The sequence below is a fragment of the Toxotes jaculatrix genome, chromosome 5 (genome assembly GCF_017976425.1).
Source record: "Toxotes jaculatrix isolate fToxJac2 chromosome 5, fToxJac2.pri, whole genome shotgun sequence".
Classification (NCBI taxonomy): Eukaryota; Metazoa; Chordata; class Actinopteri; family Toxotidae; genus Toxotes; species Toxotes jaculatrix.
The window spans coordinates 8,257,520-8,278,004 of record NC_054398.1 but is presented as its reverse complement, the minus strand read 5'-3'; the positions used below and the strand labels follow the sequence as shown (position 1 = coordinate 8,278,004).

General features: G+C 40.2%; 1 protein-coding gene across 1 annotated transcript in view; it reads left to right on the top strand.

Moving 5' to 3' along the window:
- The first annotated feature begins 2,066 nt into the window (after window positions 1-2,066).
- si:ch211-1e14.1 (UPF0606 protein KIAA1549) overlaps window positions 2,067-20,485 on the top strand; it is a 36,007-nt gene continuing 17,588 nt past the window's right edge. Inside the window, exons 1-8 of the mRNA XM_041038425.1 lie at window positions 2,067-2,199; window positions 15,142-17,301; window positions 17,466-17,554; window positions 17,950-18,109; window positions 18,234-18,364; window positions 19,691-19,883; window positions 19,973-20,032; window positions 20,139-20,284. Of these exons, the coding sequence (XP_040894359.1) occupies window positions 2,067-2,199; window positions 15,142-17,301; window positions 17,466-17,554; window positions 17,950-18,109; window positions 18,234-18,364; window positions 19,691-19,883; window positions 19,973-20,032; window positions 20,139-20,284 (3,072 nt within the window). The remainder of the gene's footprint in view (window positions 2,200-15,141; window positions 17,302-17,465; window positions 17,555-17,949; window positions 18,110-18,233; window positions 18,365-19,690; window positions 19,884-19,972; window positions 20,033-20,138; window positions 20,285-20,485) is intronic.

Sequence of the window (20,485 nt, the reverse complement as noted above, 5' to 3'; positions counted from 1 at the left end):
AGCAACACGACTCACTCTATACTGCCACTAGGTGGCGCAGTGCACCAAAATGTTGATGTACATGAACTGGCACTGACGTGATTAGGTTATGCTGATCATTTCAATTTATTTAAAACCACAAGACCTTTCAATGCACGATGTTTACAGCATGCACCAGCAGCTTTATATCTCGGGCCCTGCAAGCTTTTTGGCATTTGGAGAATTTCCTCCCTGCCAGAAAACATGCATTACAGGATAAACCAAGTATGCGTCATTGTTGTGTCTGTCAAATGTTGGGTGTAAACACTGAGCTTAAATGGGCTTATAAATCGTGATGGAACTGTAAATTAAAAGGCACAGGAGTACAAATAGAAGGCTATATAACAAAAAAGGATTCTTACAATTCTTACAAAATAGTCAGTTTTTTATGTCTTAGAATTATTTATTTTCAGCATGGCAAGAAGGTAAACACTACTCAGCCAATGAAAAAGGCTGACAGTGATAAATCCATCCATGGATATACCTTGGTAAGTGCATCATTGCATGAGGCAACGTTGCCGTGGAAGCCGCAGACGCCAGTCGAGGAGGACCAACCTAATTTTAAAACCCCCACTTTGATAGAAAAGAGCTGCAGCCAATGGGAGCTGGTGTCGATAAATTACAGACTAATCAGACCTGCCAGGGGGCGGGGCTAACCCAATCCTCAGGACGAGAGAAGGTAACTGTTACCAAAAGAGTGTCAGATGAAAACCAGCTACCAGCTAACGCACAGTTTACACTGAAATAATTTAAAACGCAGGCAGGTGCTTAACACGAAGGTTAATGACGAAGCATCAGGCAGCATTTATTTCATCCAAGGATATTTTCTCGTAACCCAGACAAAGGAATTGACAGAGTTTGAGCTCCCCTTTTTTTGGTAAGTCTGAATGCGCAGCTATGAGCTGGCTGACAGGAATGGCTGGAAGGAAAGGGTGAAAAAAAAAACCGTGTTATCTGTGTACTCACAGCTAGATATGGGGAATATCACCAAAGTACGTAAGCTAACCCGCTTTTAGCAATTTGCTGTGACACTCCAAAGGAGGGATGACCGCTAGGCTTGCAAGTAACGGGACTGGATGTAGGACAAGAGACTGTACTGTGTCATGATGAGACCCGCTGACAGAGCGACCGAAAGCTAGCCTCACAGCCCGGGCATGAAGTCTGTGCTGGCTTTATGTGCAGTCCCCTTTTGCCTTATTTACCACGTTGCATATTTATTGGCTTATTTAGAGTAAATAAGGTTGTCTAGTCAACCTAAACGGATGATTATCCCTAATTAAATTATGCGGATTTTAGTGACGTTATTTACGCTGCCTTATAATGACCTGGTTGGCCATGTGCGTGAAATGTGTCAAGTGTTTTTTCACTATATATAAACATAAGACAAACCTGTGTGCACCCTCGAATGTTATTTATTTTAATCACTGATTATAATTTTTTTCTGATATTCTAATGTGGTCAAATACATCTTTTGTCTGTTTGTTGAGAGTGTGAGACAGGGTGACCATAGAAGACCATAGAAAGTGTATATGCACTAAAATATAGTTGTTGTTGTTGTTGTTGTTGTTGTTTTCACTTCCAAAGCAAGTATATAAACTTATATAGAATCCAAATTTAATGCAACAGAAACTTAACTGTTTAGGGGCGGCCCAGTGTATTGATAAAGCAAAAATATAGTCAATGACCTGCTGGTAAAATGAAACTGCCATTATTGCATTCCTTTTTGGGATTGTAACCACATGCACATAAAGGTTTTGAATAATTTATATAGAGCATGTGCTTGTGTGTACTTCAATTAATGGCTGATTAATGCAGTGAATCTCAAGTGATAACGGTAAATGTGGTTGCTTTGTTTTGAGAGTCACACAGTTGCTCTTTTGTTTTCCACAGCTATTCTTCACTGCAAGCACATGTTGTGGAAGGAGGAGCCTTAAACTAAAGGAGACCAAACCGGGCAATCCTTAAAAACCCAAACCTTGATTGTCTCTTTGGCATGAATCTCCTCTTCCTAACTGGATGAAATGCCTTGACCTTACTTCCGCCGTACCATGGCAGGTTTAGTCTCCTCTGTGGGTTTGGTGCTGATGCTCAAGGCTCTTATGCATGTCCATGGCCAGCGTGCAGTGTTTCTGGGGATGACGGTGTTGATAACACTGATCGCAGCTGACTCACCTGCTTCAGGTAAGAGAACACCTTTCGCTGACTCACACAACATGATCCACTAATTTGTACCTTGTGTTATATAACTGACACAGATCATTATCTTGTACAACATTCAGTTAGACACCTTGCACCTGAAAATGCAAACCAAAAAATGACTATGGAGATCATTTCAAAGGAAAAAATTGCCATTAATGTTTGTTATTTTAGTTTATAAGAGGTGACAAATGCCAAACACAGTGAACATGGTATTTGTATAACAGAAAGGTCCATGATTTGTAACACACAGCATTTTTATGTTATATATCACTTAATTTAACTGAATAGCTACATAAATTGCACGAAACTGAAAGTAAACATGAAAGCTACGGAAACTTGGTGAGTGTGTATATGTGTGTATGTGGAGAGGAATGTGTTAACGGCATCTGAGATCCAGCCTGGGTGTAATTAAGATCTTTGTCTTGATAGATTAGTTTCTGGTAATGGTTATCTTCCCTTGTCCTGAGGATTGAGTTAGAGAGAAATCAGAAGCCTACACCAATTTATTCATCCTCTGTACCACTTGTCCGATACAGGTTTGAATCAGATTACCTAAAAATTAGTACAACTGCAGTCTTGTTTGGTACCACTGAGCAGCTGCACTGGGGCAGTTGGGGATTATTATGTGCCTTCCTCAAGGTCAACTTAACCTGTGACCTTTCAGTCATAAGCTTGCCATCCTAACCTTCAGGCCACTGTTGTCTTCTACTTAAAAATCATCTTCACCTTAACCAGAAGAAATAAAGTGATAGACAGCATAAAGCCCTAATAGTGAAACTTCTGTTTGCTTTATCCTTAATTTAGTACTGTACACGTATGTAGTTTGACAAAAAAAAAGTCTATGGCTGGCACTTTACCTCAGCATGAATTTACTGATGTCTTGATTTTCATGTCAAGAGTCAAGCTTCCTGACCATGGATAGCTGTGGTATTCCTAATAAAGACACTCCTATGTGTGTTTCAGGATTTTCACAAGAGGAAGACGTGTCTCTATCCCTACACAGACTGTAGAGTTAAACCAATTTCCAGTAATTAGAGAAAGAGAAAGGGTCTAAACCCATCCACTTGATGGGTGTTTTCCCAGGGCTTACTTTTATAGATAATGGCATGATCCTACTAACCCCCCACCCCCCACACACACACATTGCCCAGTGAAAAGAACCTGTTTTAAGCCAAAAACTCATGATATTACATGGTAATAGGATTATGTAGTAAATGCCAGGGTGAAAGCCTTGTACAGGAAATCTGGAATTAGTAAATCTCAAACTCAAACTCATATGATTTAATTTCATTACCAATAATGTGGGCTACCTACTTTCCTCACTTTACTGCTAATGTGTTTGTGCAGCCCTGTTAAAAGTCATTTTAGTCAAATACTGTTAAGCCATTCTGTAAACAATTTCAGACGATTGTGTAAGTTTGCAGTTTTGATGTTTTTGGATAAAGTATATCATTTCCTGTTTCTGCTATTTTGCATTTGCTCATCAAAGTAAATCATCCGTGTGTTTGATAACTGGTTTGCATTAACACCCCCACCCCCCCACTTGTTGAAATGGTTCTCCTAAAACTTCAGTCTGCTTGTAGTGGATGATATGGCCTGATGGTTTGGAGAGTTGTGGTGATACAACTCTATTCCTAGAAACCACAAAGAAGTTGCTATGGCTGTTTTTTTTTTCCCAGGGTTTAAAGTGCACATTCTCTTTGATATAGTTTTCATCACATTTCATCTTTTTGCATCAATGAAGCATCAAAGTTGTCCAACAAAGCCTGCAGATTTTTCTATTTTTTATGTCAAACCTCCCTGAGATTTCCTCTGTCATTTTCTTTCTGGCCTCTTGCTCATTTGGCTGGTGACTGAAAAGTGGCCTAATGTTACATACTGCATATCAGTGTAGAAGATATTCTTATTCTTATCAAGTGGCTCAACCACAGTTATAGGATGGGGAAAAAATGAAGGTTGAAAGTATTTGCTCTGCTGTTTTATTGCCCTTAATGTCCAGTATTTTTTTTAGGAATACCTAAATTTCCCAAGGGATTTATCTGGGTTGTTTAATCTCTTATGGGAAGATCTCTTCCACCAAAGCAAAGCGTCTGGTTTCAGTTGATATATCCTCGCAATTTTGATGATCACACCAAGCTGATGCAACAGTTTGAGGAGCATCTCATAGACACTTCTCCTGTGGCAGACTGGAAACCACATCATCACATGAGAATACATTTATCAGCCATGGTTTGGACAGACTTCAGACAACTGCGTGCTGTTCTGAATTAGTCTGTTAAGCTTTCTAAATTTGGGTGAACATTATTGCTCTGTAATGGGAACATCAAGGGATGGGCAATGAGTTTTTGTTTTTTTGTTTCATTTAAGAATAATAAGTATGAAAATTACCACATTTTTCAAAAAGAGCCTGTTGTTTGTAAAGTCTAACATGCAGTATTACGCTTGTGCAAATCTGTACTGTTGTTCGGGACAAGCCTTATACAGTGTAACATTAGCATAATTCTTTATACTGGTATATTGTCCCATACACATCATTGTTGTCACTGATGACATGAAGTGCACTCCCTTCATGTTCAAAAATGCTAGGTTTTACTCTCAGCTGCCAGTTGAGATAGAAACATAATTTATTTTAGGTGCTTTATGTCAAGAAATCATATATGGATATATTTATAACTGTAAAAGATTTATTAAGTATCCCACAATGTGAAGTGGATGTATGTATGACCTGTGGATATGTGTATGACCTGTGTTTTTTTAGACTGTTGAATCAGTATTATACATACAAAGCTAAAGTTAGCTAAGGACACTGATCCTGAATATGATTGCCCTTGCCTGTTGCATAACAGTACAGTTTTTAAAAAAGACTGTAGTACTTATACAAGATATAGGTAAAGATCAAATTAATCATTGAGGCAAAATTAACATATAAAACTCTGGACATTATGGTAAACTTCTTGCTCCAAAATGGGAATCTGTTGAAATATCCCCAGTTATAGTGTGACAGGAGGCACTGATTATCTTTACCTATCCCCATACAGCATTCATGTGTGGAATGACAACTGTTTCCACGGTCTGTTTCAACAGTGAAATCATCAGTCTTACAGCTTTCCTCTTCCAGACTCAGAAAAGCACACTTTTATAGTTTCTAGGTCAAACAGAGCATGGCGACGTACGTATAATTGTTCCTCCAGACCCAGCATCATACAGTAATTTCCCCCCTCTCTTACTTCCCTGCTTCTCTTGCTCTTTCTTGTCCTTTGCTTACTTTCTGTGGAAGAAATAATTCTACATATTCATCCTAAATGTAAAATGAAAAATCTTTACAAATATATAGCATGTAATTATAACCTTTATATGTAATACCATAAAGCGTCCTTGCAGTTTTACCACAACAGTCCCCATCTCTGCACCGCAGTAACTGGCAAGTTCAGCGCAGCAAGCTGCAGGCCAGCAACATCCTGGCTAATTACCAGTGCGGTCCATTGCCATGTGAAATGTGATCTGTGTGGGATGACAATATGGCCATTCATTATTCATTAGAGCTGGGAGCCAGTTGCAGATCAATGGGTAGAACTTATCAAAAGCCAAACACTGGGTACTTTTTGCACTCACCATGCCTGCAGCCTCACCATACAGATCTATTGGAAAGCAGCCGGTGGGTGACCCTGCCTGTCTACTGATTGGCCTGCCCCAGCATTATTTGGCTTTGAGGAGTGCAGTGGAAGCTCGGCTGCTGGTCAAGGGTGGGTCAATGATAGCAGGCTTACACGTTTTAAACACAACAGTGTGTTAATTTAACCCTTCCACTCGACAACCAGTGTCCATCACAGTCTTTTCTGATAGCATGTTCACGCTTCAAAGTTATTATATAGTCAGCTATTCTGAGGATGGTTGTAGACTCATTTACATAATTTTTTCCAGTTGTCCGCTATTACCTACGTCATACTGGTAGGTTGTGATGTGAAGGTACCATAGTGGGGGCCTGTGAATGTACATCTGTTAGTGATTTTATGTACCCTTTTTTCTGTTTTACCGAGGTAATTTTCCATTGCAGTTTCAGCATCCTGCAAGTGTCCAAACTTACCATGAGTATTGTTTATAACAATCTTAATCATTGACTGAAACACTTTGTTGCTTTGTTTTTCGTATTCAGACATAATTACTAGTAATAGTAAGTGCGGTTATGGTTTGTTAACTGCTTGGACCACGCTGTTTGGATTTTTTAATCAGATTTTTGGATTTAATTGTAAAGTCGAAATGACCAAAGGTAGAGTTTTAGGAAGCAAGTCAAAATGTGATTTTTTTATTTTTTATTTTTACATTGTTTACATTGTTACAATGGATCATATAATGTACGGTATATGATCCATTGCTTATAATTTGAAGGATGCAATGATTTCTATAGCTCCATATTCATTACCTTTAGCTTATAAAGATGTTAAACTGTCAGACTCATTTGTTTAGGCACATAGAGAGCATCTGTATTTGTGTTGTTAGATAATCACCAAATGCAAATTATTCTTGTTAAACTTATTGTTTTCTGTCTCTATAATCACTGTTGTAAATCTAAGAACTAGGTGTATCTCTGAGACTGTGATCTGACTAGTAACAGAAGTTGTTGGTACACAAGCCTACAGTAAGCTGTCATTTATTGCAAATAGATTGCCCTGACTGTGCTTACAGTTTGTTGTGCTAACAGCCTGTCAGTGTTAGGAGTTTGAAATGTGCAATGCAAAGTTCACAATTTGACAGAAGGCAACATGGAGACCATATTGTGCTGAGTCCAAATCACTACGTGCTCTGATGAACTGCAGCTGATTACTTATATATTTATCAGAGCAGATGGTGCAGCTCAGCCCGGCCTCTTTCGAGCCACTGTAGGCAAAATCATTTTGTTTTGGACCTCTTTACATCCCCGCAACTACAATAAGTGTTTTGCCTACTTCCCAGATATTTTCCTTTTCTGCTCACGTGTTGACTTTCAGGCCAGATAGAAAACTTCCATCCAAGACAGTTTAACTGAACCCAGTAGACAGTGTTTGTTCTCCCAGGAGCTAAAGCCTGAGAGTGGCCTGTGTGTTGGGAGGATTGAGGCAGAGTAGAGGAGGTTGCTGAGTGACACAGTCCTCTGGGCCTCTCTGGTTACAAGATTTGGCCTTCCTGTCTTTCAAAGAAAATCAGGACTGCAGAAAGTGAGGGAGTGTATCCAGATTTCTGTGTGTGTGTGTCTCTGCCTGTCCCTGTGTGTGTGGTTGTGCGGGGCTTTTCTTAAAGAATGACATAGTGACACTGCACCATCATAATCCACTCTTTGAAACTGATCACGCCATCATAGCCATAAATTCTGGAGAGACCCCTGTGACTTTGTGTGTCTGTTGTGGAGCTTTCATGAACTTAAGTGCTTAAATCTGTTATACAGTAGCCCCAACAGACTGCAAATCCCTTAAGACTCGCTGAAAATGTTTAGGAAAGCCAACTTTCCTTGTAGCTCACCATACCTTTAACTCAGATTCCTTCATTCTCTGTTTGTTACCTCTCTTCCTCTTTTTCGATTGGACCCTCGCACTACTCCCTTCCCCTCCCCCCTTGTCCTGCTCCCCCTCTTTCTTTCACTCCTGTTTCTCTTAAAAAGTATTCCCTCAGGAAAACAAAACAAGTATCACATGAATATTTGATGAAGTGCAGGCATGACCTTTGTCAGGTCTCCATTCCCATGCTCATTTTTGGCCAAATCAGATGAATTGGTTTGTGGTAAATGTTGGCAACCTCTGCAGCTACAAAACTTTGTGTTGTGTTTTTCCTTTATTGGCCTATTAGATCATGAGCAAGATTTGGGTTAGCATTCAAACTTAGTTTCTATTTATAGCCTTTTCTTTATTGAGTCAATGCTGTTCTTTAATCTTTTACTGTTTGATGTTGGTTGAATACAACAAGTAGGTGCACTGGAAAAAAAAAACTGGTGTAGTTTAAAAATACATGCACCCCTTATGAAGTCAAACATTTTTTTTTCAGTCGGGGGCTGCTTGAGCTTTGGCACCAAGTTTGATCTAATTGAACTCCACTGATAAAAACAATGGAATCTTTCCCATCTTAAAAGCTTTCTCGATAAACCAAATGTCAACACGGCCATATCTTGATTGTTCGACTGCACTCAGCATACGCGGCTCCTGCCAACTGAAAAGAGCCAGTCACGCAAGGGGCTCAGCTGAAAACAGAACCATGTGTGGGGTTATAGTTAGCTAGCATTAATACCAAAAGACCCTTTCTTCTTCTCTCTTCTTTTTTTCAAATTACACAACCATTAAGTTACTTTTTTTTTTTTTTTTGGCAAAAAGGAGTCTGGCAAACATAGGAAATGATATCATTAAAGGGCTCTGTAATTGGTATCTCAGGTTTCTCAACACACATAGGAAAAGGTGTGTACATTATTATGTGTGGTGCAAGCTCAGCTTCTTGGCCAATACCTAGTGTTTGCCCACTGCTGTAACCTTATTCTGACAATTAAAGGTAGGTTGATCCCTATAAAATGCCCCCAGAAATCACCATTGAACAATGCAGTTGGATTTTATATTTATATTCATGGTGTGTGTTTTTCTGTTCATGTGTTATTGGTTTGGACTGAGACCCATACAGCTTGGCTTTAGCTTGGAAGCACTGTCTCTTCCGCTCAAAAAATGAGCATGCTTATCCTTTCACCAGGCAAATCATATTTGGGTTTCTCCCAGCCACTTGCATTAAAGCAGATATACAGCAGATACACATTTGTTGTCCTTTTCATCTTCTGCAAATGCTACTCCCAACATAACAGCTTTGTCTGTCAACTCTCACATGCCCAAATTTTTCATAAAGGACACTTATTCATTTTACAGCATTACCTTGTTCCCTTTCCCTAAATACTGTATATGAGTGCAGCGTCTGGTTGAGTAAAGGAGACTGGGAGGAAAGTATTTTCTGTGATTCAATTCCAGACATCAACAAAGTGCTGTCTGCAGACAGGCATTATCAGGTTAACTCAGTTTCAGCCTTGGGATCAGTTGTCATGAGAGGACAGCGAAGCCAAAATCACATTTTATCTTACTTGTAAGGATTTACACCTATTTATATTCATTGTAGCAGGCTTTATTCAAGTCACCATTATATGCATAAAGTAGAAGTCTTCTGCATTGTTACCCCTTCTCAGTTTTAACAGTTTTTATAGGTTACTCTGCAGATTTCACTTTCAGAACACTGAATTCTTCTTTCAAACTTTCAAAACTATACTCAAAAATAAATGAACTATGTGTCAGCTCTAGGAACTTAATGCTAAAATCTTGCATAAAATGTTTATGCATGAATGTATAAACACTGGTACTTGTGTCATGTTCACACAAGTCCCAAAGCAATATGGTTGATAAAGATCTAAATGAGAAAGAGTTGCACTGCATTAAATGCTACAGCCAAAGCAAAACATTTCTTTCCCTTTATATTATGAGATGTATACAAACATATTGTTACTCATTTGACTGTGGACGAGGCTTTACAATAAAATCCTCCCACTATAATTCACTTTTAAGAAAGGAACTGATAGCATTCTGTAAACTGTGAATTTAACAAAAACAAAATAAATGTATACAATGTAAGCAAGTTAACTTCTATGTGTAACTACAAATTTATTGAGAAACTCTGAGCTTCTTTAGAGCAAAGAACAGTCAGACGCATATATAGGTTAGTGGGGAGTTGTGATGATCCAATATATGATCTCATTAGATTTTGCCAATATCCTTCCTGTGTAAATGGGTTAGTCCTATTTCAGATGCCTGAAGTTGTGTCTGCCTTCAGCACAGTCTCTCTGCCCTGTTCCATCTCTTTTTATGCTATTGTAGGGATTTTATAAAGGAACATCAGATCAGCCACCGGCAGTAATAATCCCTGTCTTGTCAGAGTCCTTTTTACATGATTGCTGGCCGTGATCCAAGCCTGCTACCGGATGTAGAAACAGAAGCAGAACAAACCAAACCAAACAAGCCACAAGATGGGTATTATTTTTGTGTCATCATCTTCTTAAATATGGACAGATTTCTTTTTTATTGAATCAGTTCTTAGAGATGGAAAAGTACTCAAACGCTGACATCAAAATATACTTTACACCACCTTGTATGGAACAACATAAGTATTTTTATTTTAAAAACTACTCCCACATAATACTTCTACTTACTTGCCAGTTTCTGCTGTCTGTCATGTAAATCATTCATTAATGAGATGCAACGAAAAACTTGTTTGAAGGTCCAGAGTAAATGACTAGAGACTTGTAGGATTTGTTAACTCGTCAATTTGGTCAAATGCAAATTTAGTTCAGCACCATGCACAAGGCAGCTATTCATTAGACCACATGTAGGCTAAAAGACACATCAAGGCCTGATGAATGGAAACGGAATCTCATTAGCCTGGGATTTTTCATGTAATGAATAAATGAAAATCTCATTGCATTAATTCATCAGCGTTGTCACAGTAATGAGACTGTGCCATATGTGTTTTTTACATCCGTGTATTTAATGTGGAGCTGACACAGGGTATTCTAATTTTTTTGTGAGGAAGCAGGATAATTTTTTAAAAGTTTCTTATGCTAGTCTTTATAAAACTTTATATATGATTTATTTATTGCTTTTAAATACTGTAAATGCAGTAACAGTCTGAGTTTGTGATTGTAATGAGAAAAAAGAAAGAGAAATGGTGAGTGACTAACTGGAAGAGTGATATTTGGAAGACAGAGGGAACGCTTTAATGGAATACTCATTGGCATGAGCTGAGTGCTTGACATTTATGCTCTTGTGACCTGATATTTGAAGGCGTCCCTCTGCATGGGTCTCAGTGCTTAGTTTCACAGATAGGCCCAACAATAGGTGGCCAGTCAAGTGTGACACACTCGTGTTTCGGAGGACAGGTGGTAGCGCTGCTTAGTCTTCAAGACCTTTGTCAGTTTTCGCCTACTGTAATGTCAACCCCAACTCTGGCCGGTCTCACTTGGTCTTATCCTGGCTGCTGTCTGTCGCGCTGAGCTCTGACTGTCATTACCTAAGATTAACCTTCAGGTATTAAGACCATGCCTGCTTAATTATTAAGAATAACCAGACAGGTTATTTTTTTTACAAACATAGTTCAACTTTGGCGTAGCACTGTGCATGATTTATTTTATAGGTTTTTGTTTTTTATTTTTTTCTAAAAAGATTATTAACTTCATGAAGTTGAGGTTTTTGCACCACTGAACTCTCAGAGGGGCCAGAGGGGTTTATGCACTGCAACCCTACTATTATAGATCCCTATTATCCCCTTTGACAGACTGTTCTCGGTGATGTTCTGTCTGATCACGTCCTCTGTTGACATTCTCAGTCACCTGAGAAAGAGTTGCGCTTCTGTTTTTCCTTACTTATCTTTACGTACTATTACACAAGAATCGCAGTCACTGGCATTGCCGACCACAATTTCTGACACTATTTACTGATGTCTTTCCCCATGATCTAAATGCACTTTGGTCACTTCAGTTTCCTATTGAAACACCAGCCAGTTGAGCAGTCTTTGTAAATGATGCTCCTGCTATCTGTGCCCCAACAATGAGCCCTCTTTCACTTAGATCTTTTCCTCTAGTCATCTTGATAGAAAATCAGAACCAGCTGGTCCTTGCCCAGCATTTTTATACATGCCACAGAGCGTGATTGGATGTTAATTGTTTAATTGTACCATACAGTGCACCTGTGTTGAAGCATCTGTATTTGTTATGTTTCTCCACTCATTTATCTGTATCATTGATCTTTACCATTCATATATTCTCTGTTTGTATTCTTGTCCTCAACTACCATGATCATCGCTCTCATCATTCTCATCATTGCCATCATCAGTACAGTTATCAGTATTATAATCAATCACCTGCCAATGATAGTCTTTGTCTTAATTAGCTGGATGTTTTGTCTTCCATTCATGCATGTGTAATTGTCCTAAATGGGACTATAAATGAATTAGTTTGTCACTGTGGGGCTGTGCTGAGATGAGGTGACATTTTTGGGTCATGTAGCACAGTTTGACCTCAAACATCAGCATTCTCTAACAAACATGGTCTCCTACAGAGTTGTCTATATAGTGTTTGGTTGTTTTTTAATATATCTGAAACATTTAAAATGGGTTGTTCTTTGTAGCCACATTCAAAGTCAAGTTCGTGAGTATTATATACATATGTGTAAAAGGAAACACACACATTCACAGTGAATACCCACTCATTGGTCTGATACTGTGAGTGAACTGATACAACTGAGATTCAACATAGTTTTCTCACAGTTAGTTGTAGAAGACTTGACGGAGCGCGGCACACCAAACACTAAGGCATCTTCTTTCTGTGCTTTGTTCTTGTGACTATATAACATCCTCACAATACTGTGAAATGAGGCCACCAGTAAACAGCCAGAACATAACAGGCAGCTATATGATGCCAGCCCCTGTCTTTCCGTTTCCCTTGGTATTAATGGTTAAGCACATTATTTGGTGTGTTCAGAGTGTGTGTGTATATGTGTGTGTGGATCAGCATCCAGCTGTGTGGTACATCCCTCAGGGGTTCAAACACTTGGCACAACAGACAAGGAGCTGTGTGGCAGATCTGAGAATGTGCAGCACAGACCAGCCTTCACAGAAGAAAGTTTTGGCTTTTGCTTCCCATGTCCTTTCCTATGGGCTCTGTTATAATAGCATGTTGATTCAATTAAGGTACCAGTGTAGGTTGTAATTAAGTTGGGAGTTTTCTCCTGGGCCAAGCCAGAGGCAGTCTACTTGAATGAAGCGATGCAGTAAATTGAAGATGAAGTATATTCTTTTTTGTTGATGCCTTTTATAAATGATCTGCTCTGTGCTCCCAGTGTTAAAAATAGTCTTCTCCCTCAGCTGATTCTGCGGCTATTTTCAAGTGTGTATGATTCTGCAGAGCTTCTGTACACTACAAAGAGCAGCAGCATTACCAGCCGCTGCTGAGTCACTATGTAGAGGCCATTGGTGGTGGCTTGCCTCTGGCAATGGCAGTAATGGCGCTTTTAAAGTCTTGCTCTGTTCAAGACCTACTTTCAAGGACATATTCAAGACATGCATTCTGCGTTGACCTTATTTAACAGAATTATTGTGCATTTTCCCCTTGAAGTGGTTTGGTTTATGTTTTTAAACTCTCTTTGTGTGCAGTAGGGTTCATTTTGATTATCTATAATCCCAAGAACCAGAAGATAATATCTCTTCTAATTTGAGCAGGCACCTCAACTGTCTGTCCTGTTTTTTCTACCATTAGCTCCTGTGTCACAATACTGTAGAGTCAACCATGTTTAAAAGATTCTTTCAGCAGAACCATGAAACTTCTGTTTGGGTTCTTAGTATTATTCCTATGAAATATTTATGAAATACATCTAAGCATATAAAAGAGGAAAACTTATACTGCTACCTAGAACTGTTAAAATGTCTATTACTGTGAATTATTCAAGAATTATTCTGCTCCTTTCCCTTTAGCTCATGTAGCCTTTCTCAAACATGTTAGACTCTGAACATGCAGTGTAATCAAGGCAGTACCCAAATTAAATCATGCATGACACACTGTGTGATGAAATATGGAGCGAAAGGCCTTTGGCACTCAAATTAAGTTGGAAAGGCACTGTGTAAGTCGCATTTGCCATTTGCACCATCCATCACTCCAAGGTCACATACCATAATAAAGGATAGGTGATGTTCTCTGTTGAGTGCGTTGGTAAAAAGCCCGGGGCATCAGAGTGCTGAGCCAGAACGACCTCTCATTCATTTTGGAACATATGGTCAGTGCATGCATGTCAGCATATTCCCTTAGTTCAAAACTGAAAGTGAGGAAAATCATCACTGTCAGCTTTTCTTTTGATTCCCCAGTGTAATCTAGCATTGTCTTTTTTCAGGGCAGTTTATTAGCCTGTGAATGTTTCAGTCGTCCCTCCTCTTACTGGTGTTTTCTTCAGGGTTAATAATTCCATTTTGTTGTCACCTCAGCAAATGGGACGTTCTTGTGAAGTGGTGCATGCTAGCTGGCTACTTGGTACATGCTACAACACAACAAGTGTTTTCTGGTAAACCATGCTCACTGTTTCATGGCTCTCAAATTCCAATTTGGTGTCAATAGTTGCTATCAGTATGTTATTGATTTTATCTAAATATAGTATAAGCCAAAGTTACATATAACATCCAAACCCCACCATTGCTTTCCCCTACAGATTCAGAGAAGTGTCCTATTTTACTGTGCGGTTTATTTATCATTCTGTAACCTTTGCCCCAAAGGTGACTAGTGTTAGAATGACTCATTTCATGATGAATTGTAATCCTATAAAACGTCCTTGTGAGCAGGCCTTTTTTTCCTGGTTATTTCCTCATAGATCAATGGTCATTTTGGCCATTTAGGACCTAGGGAGCCTGATACAGTTTTTTCAGACTAAAGCTATGCCTCTAACGTAATGCTGTTGTTGTTCATGTCCAGTTATACAACATAGCTTACAGTAGGGTGCCTGTCTGCTATGCAGAGTAATCTTTGGTCTCATCCTCTCTCTGCTGAACGATTTTGCCACACAGTTTTTGGGTGAGCTACTGTTATGTGGTCAGTTTTAAATGCTTGATGTTTGAGATTGACATGTTATTGTGTACAAATGCATCTGGTTCTTCTTAAATATTTACAACAGAGAAGTTGTGGATAAAAAAGATATTTAATCTCACTTTCCGTAATAATCAAGTCATGGTCCTTATATTGGCGAGTAAAAAAATCACATTGGGCTTGTGACTGATAGCAGTTAATAGAAGTAGCATATTTTTTTAGTCTAGCTTTTGTCCCTGTACTTCATTTTGTTTGAAGTCAACCTTGAATCTTTCATTGATTAAGGACTAAACTGAGGCATTCTCTTTATTAATTTGCAGATGAGTCTCCGTTGGACTTCACATACAACCCCATGGGAATTCTTGGAGATGTTCCAAGTTCAACAGAGTCATCACCATCCGGTTTACCATCCTCACAGTACACTGCCTTTGACAGCCCAGACTCACCTGGTGCCCTGCCATCCATTACTGAACCTAACCATGAAACCAGGACTGCTGACATGATGCTTTTTCAGTGGGGACGTGTTCCTTCCGAAAACTCCAAATCCCTCACACCAAGTGACTCACACCAAGAGCCACATCCTCTTTCCACTCCATCGTTAAGCCCCTCTGAACCTGTATTGGGATCTGGTCCACAACTTGAGGCACCAGCTAAACTCTTCACAGACTGGAAGCAGGCCAGAATAAATTCTGCCCAGCAATCTCCCTCTCTCTCTCCATCTCCAATAAGAGAGTCAAATATATCCCAAACACCATCAAGCCCCTCAACAACACCTCAGCTCCATCTTAATTCTGAGCAGAAAGCTCTTGATGCATCTCTCACGGCTTTCAGCAAGCAACAGAAAGAGCAAACACTGGCAACCACGACCTCACAACCTGGTCAGCCTCTTGATCCCCCTAATCTGGCTTTCACTGACTCTCCAGCCGATGAATCTGACAGTAAAATCTTGGATGTGAACCAGCTGAGCCCCAGCAGTGCCCCCTTGCAGGGGAACAAACCAGTACATGGCATGATCTCATCAGATGAGGTCCTGGGCCCTGGCTACAATGTGCCTTTCATCGCCCCCCACCCTGCATCACCTTCGTCTGAACCCACCGAGGTCTCTCCAGAGGACTTCTACCCCACCAACACCATGGAATTGGACTGGGGGTCCGGGGACTACTTGGAGACAATGTCATTCTTAAATTCAGATGGAGACGACTACTCTTTGGTCACCAAGGTGCCCTCTGACTCTTATGATCCAGAGGACTATACAGAAAGCTATGACACATCTTTCCCTTCCAGAGTGGGCATATCTCCTTCATCCATGCATCCTCTTCACATCTCACCTTCTCCCAGCCTCATGACAGTGTACAGCACCATCATCCCACTAAAATCCATCCACCCTTCGTCTTTTTCCTCCACCATTCAGTATACACTGGAGCCGACCCCCACAGCTAACAGTGATATACCTGACCCATCAGACATAGATTGGCCCGATGCTTTCACAATCCAGCCAACAGACGTCCTCTTACCTGACATGAACAGCTTAGAGTATTACACCATTCAGTTGACCAAGGAGAACAACAGTTCAGACAGTAGAGCTGAACAAAGAGGGAACATTACCATGGTGCCTGTTGCTACCACAGACATCACACCCACCAGCGGCTTCGCCAATGATACCAGATTGACAGAGGAAGAGTCCTCCAGTGATCTATCAGGGTTCGAGCCCCATGACGAATCAACCACAGTTGAAACCACAGAGGAGAGTCCTCAGCTGGTCAATGTCTCAGAACCTTTTCTGGATCCTTCAATAGTCCCAAGCCACTTCTTTGATCCCGCTTCCTCCATCTGGGGAGGGAGGGTATCCACCACAGACTGGTCCGCACCTACTCTAACTGTTGGCCTGGACAGCACTGCTTTAACAGAAGCTATATTACCCCATGCCACACCTGCGCTGCCAGATGATGTAATGTCTTCCTCCTCTATGACGGATGTCCAGTGGTTTGTTACAGAGTCATTCCTCCAAAGTACCATACACACCACACCTGTCTTAACTGCGAGCATAGCCTTCTCTCCTGTTCCCACTGAACCTGTTGCCAACACGACTGCTGGTGCAACAGAATTAACTCCCCAAGACTCTACTTTCACAACTGAACAAACTCATAATAATACTTTAGTTTCAATGGAACCAACATCTAATGTCACTTCGGGCCCCCCAGTCATTTTAGGTGATCAGGGGGTGACTGAAGATGAAGTTGACATCCCAGCCACAGTGACCTTGATCCCAACTAGCAGGGAGGCTAATACAGCCTCTGCTTTACCCTCGACTACAACTGCCACCACTACTTCTCTTCAAGCCACAACTAGAATTACTGCCACCACTGAAGCCTCAACTAGTGTCAACATCATCTCCACCACCAGTGGAAAGACCATGACTACAGCACCAACAAGACAGTACCTCTGCAACCTTGACAAGCCTGCTTATTTAGTAAAAATTGGTAAGTCTCACATTTCATTTTGGATCTAATGTGGTCCACATGTATGACCTGAATGCATGAAAGATGTTACTTAAAACTGTAGTGTAAATTTGAGATATACGAATATGAGAACTTAATTGTATTGAAGTAAAACTATAACCATGAGCTTATCCTTTCTTCTGAAGGTTTTCCCTCTGGCGCGACTGTTGGATATGCCAAGTCTCAAATCAGAGACATACTGAAAGTAGAATTCAACAAGTCAGTGGAGCTGCAGGTAAATTTATTTTTGTGGTGAAGTCAAGAGGTTTTATTAATTTTGAGATAATTGCATTCACAGTGTTAGCCTTATTGGCAATTAAGAAAAATATAAAATGTTAACATGAGCAGACCATCATGTATTCACTCTTACATACAGTAAGTGTGTATGTTGGTCTTTGTGTGTGTGTATATACTGTATTTACATGAGTATATATTTACATTATGGTGGTGCAGATGAACCATTATGGTCTGACCACTTCCTGAGTTAGTTCCACAAATGAATCCACAAGACCCACAGTGACCTTTCAAAAGCATAAGCTGCTGATTTAACACATGCTTTGTAACTGTGAACAAATGACCACTGAGTGGTTTGTCTATATCATATCATCTACTCCTACTTTATCTATATAGGTTGTGGACCCCCCACCAAAGTTTGTGTTTCGTGTGGTGTCTGGCCAAGTTGTGTACACATCAATATCTGTCATCAACACTCTACGAAGGTCTGGCCGCCGTTTCCTGTCTGTGTCCCCCAACTGGACAACACCCGACAGTAAATACCAAGTCCACACAGGTAAATGACCTTTCACAGTCTGTCTTTCAGGGTTGCTGGAAGCACAATGCTGTCAGAATTAAAAATTTTGAGGTAACCTTTTAAAAACTCGATATAAAACTCTCCATGTTTCCACTCTGTGCAGTGCTGCAGTTTGTTCCCAGTCATATAGATGTGCGTTTCTGCAACTTCAGTGAGAGCATTGAGAAAGGTCTGACCATGGCCTTTGCAGAAGTGCGTCGCCGCTCAAAGGAGTCAACCAACTTCACAGTGCATGTGAGTGGGACCAGAAGGCAGGGAAACCATGCATAACATTGCAGCTGTCAGCTCAGATGTCAATATTATAGTATATTTCATTGTGGCTTCACACCTTAAAGCCATATGACTCTTAAGTCTTCTGAATAATATCTGTTGTCAGTGCTGCTTATCCTCTGTGGAAGCTGTAGCTTTTTTAAACATATTGCATTATCTGTCTGAAAGAGGAAAGATTTTCTTTTTTGTCATATGGATAAAGTAAAAAAAAAATCTTGGGCTGCTATATTTGCAAGCAAGCTGCAGAACCATTGTTGACTGATCTGATCCCATCTCCATTCATTTCACCCGTGGATTACTGTAATTTCTGCAGTAGAGTTGGACTTCAGTTGGGATATAGCTTTGCAAACAGACAGCTCGTCTGTTTAATCACAATTATTGAGGATTTGGGATTTCAGTAAATGAATGATGGCAGGAATGATTGCCTGGGGAGTCAGAGAAAGGTTTGGTTTGATGGAATCAGATTTGTGCTCTATCTATCCAGCCGTCCATTTTCCATAATTTATTAGGTCTGGGTGGCAATATTGACATCATAAACAATAGCAGACCAGACAGCACTCTCCCATCCATATTCTCCTGCTCTGATTGTTGGATCTCATCCTGTTCTGCTCCAAGCTTCTTTTGAGTCTCTGAGCACAAACAAGGCGAAGGAAGCTCATTTTGTCCAGCTATATCCACAATATCAGTCCCTCTGTCACTATGCAGAGGTTATGGCTTCCAGTGGGGGTTCAGGCACTTTCACATTTAGCTCCTTATTTACTATGACTGTCACTGTATACGCCACATCAATCCTCCTGTCCACCTCATTCTCCATCTTATCATCACTCATGAACAAGACCCCAGATACTCAACTTGGACACTCGTTCTTGAGGGACTTCGTCTAGATGTTGAGTGTTAAAGAAGCTTACTGTTTGTTAATAAAGAACTTATTTGGCTATGTGGTTAGTTGGCTTCAGTAGAGTTTTGTGTAATCCTATTACACTGATGCCTGTATTATAGTCTTTTAGTTGGAATAATTGTAAGGATTAAATCAAGGATTTGCTGCAGCATGGAAACATTTTATGAGCAACTACTAAACTGTGCCCTGGGCCACACTGCCCGGATTTGTGTTCTGCTTTCCAATCACTGAAGCCAACGATTTTCAGATTGGGAACTTCATTTTAACTCTTTAGGAGACAAACAAGCTTTCCCAGAAACTCCATCAGCAGCAAAATTGAAAATGTAATTGTACATTTTGTTGCGTAATCATCTGTCTGCTGAATAGTAGATCTCTGTCTGATTGTGTTTCAGATTGTAAACATCACCATGGCTGCTCCAAAATATCAGGAGCAACGATTAACGAGACAGCCAGTGGATATCACCTTCACTGTGAGTGGTTCTAGGGGTTATCTGATGGGGTCAGAGGTCAGCAATGCTCTGATGAAGCTCACCATGGTAGAATTCAGCTATTACATGGGCTTTCCTGTACTACAGATTGCTGAACGTGAGTACCACGAAGTTTTTTCATGGTATTTTAGCCATTTCCACGTGACTTTACTCTACGTTAAAGGTATTATCTCCTTTTCCAAACAGCTTTCCATTATCCAGAGTTGAACACCAGCCAATTGCTTCGCTCCTCCTGGGTTAGAACAGGTATGATATGTTTTAGATCTTACTGTAGCAGGCTGAAATGCTGTCACAGCTACTCACAGCAAATATGAAATTGTTTTTACACTGTATCTTATTTCTGTGTACATAGTGCTCCTGGGTGTGCTTGACCAGAAAGTGGGAGAAAGAACCTTCCAAGCCAGCATGGAGCGTCGGGTGGCCATGTTACTAGGGGAGGCGATGGGACTAGTCAGACGTGTTAAGAGAGCCACCACCATAGGCAACAGCAGTGTTCAGGTACAAGCTTTGTCTCTCTCTGTCTTGAATTAAGGTTTTAAGGCTCAATACTACACTGTAAATGATTGTAAAGACAGGCACAAGTGCATTTTCAAGACTGACTTGCTATGCGTTTCTCTGGAAACAGTACAATAGATTTATTTGTTGAATTTCCTGTTCATTACATAACAAAACTTACCGTATAAAACTCTTTAACTGGAA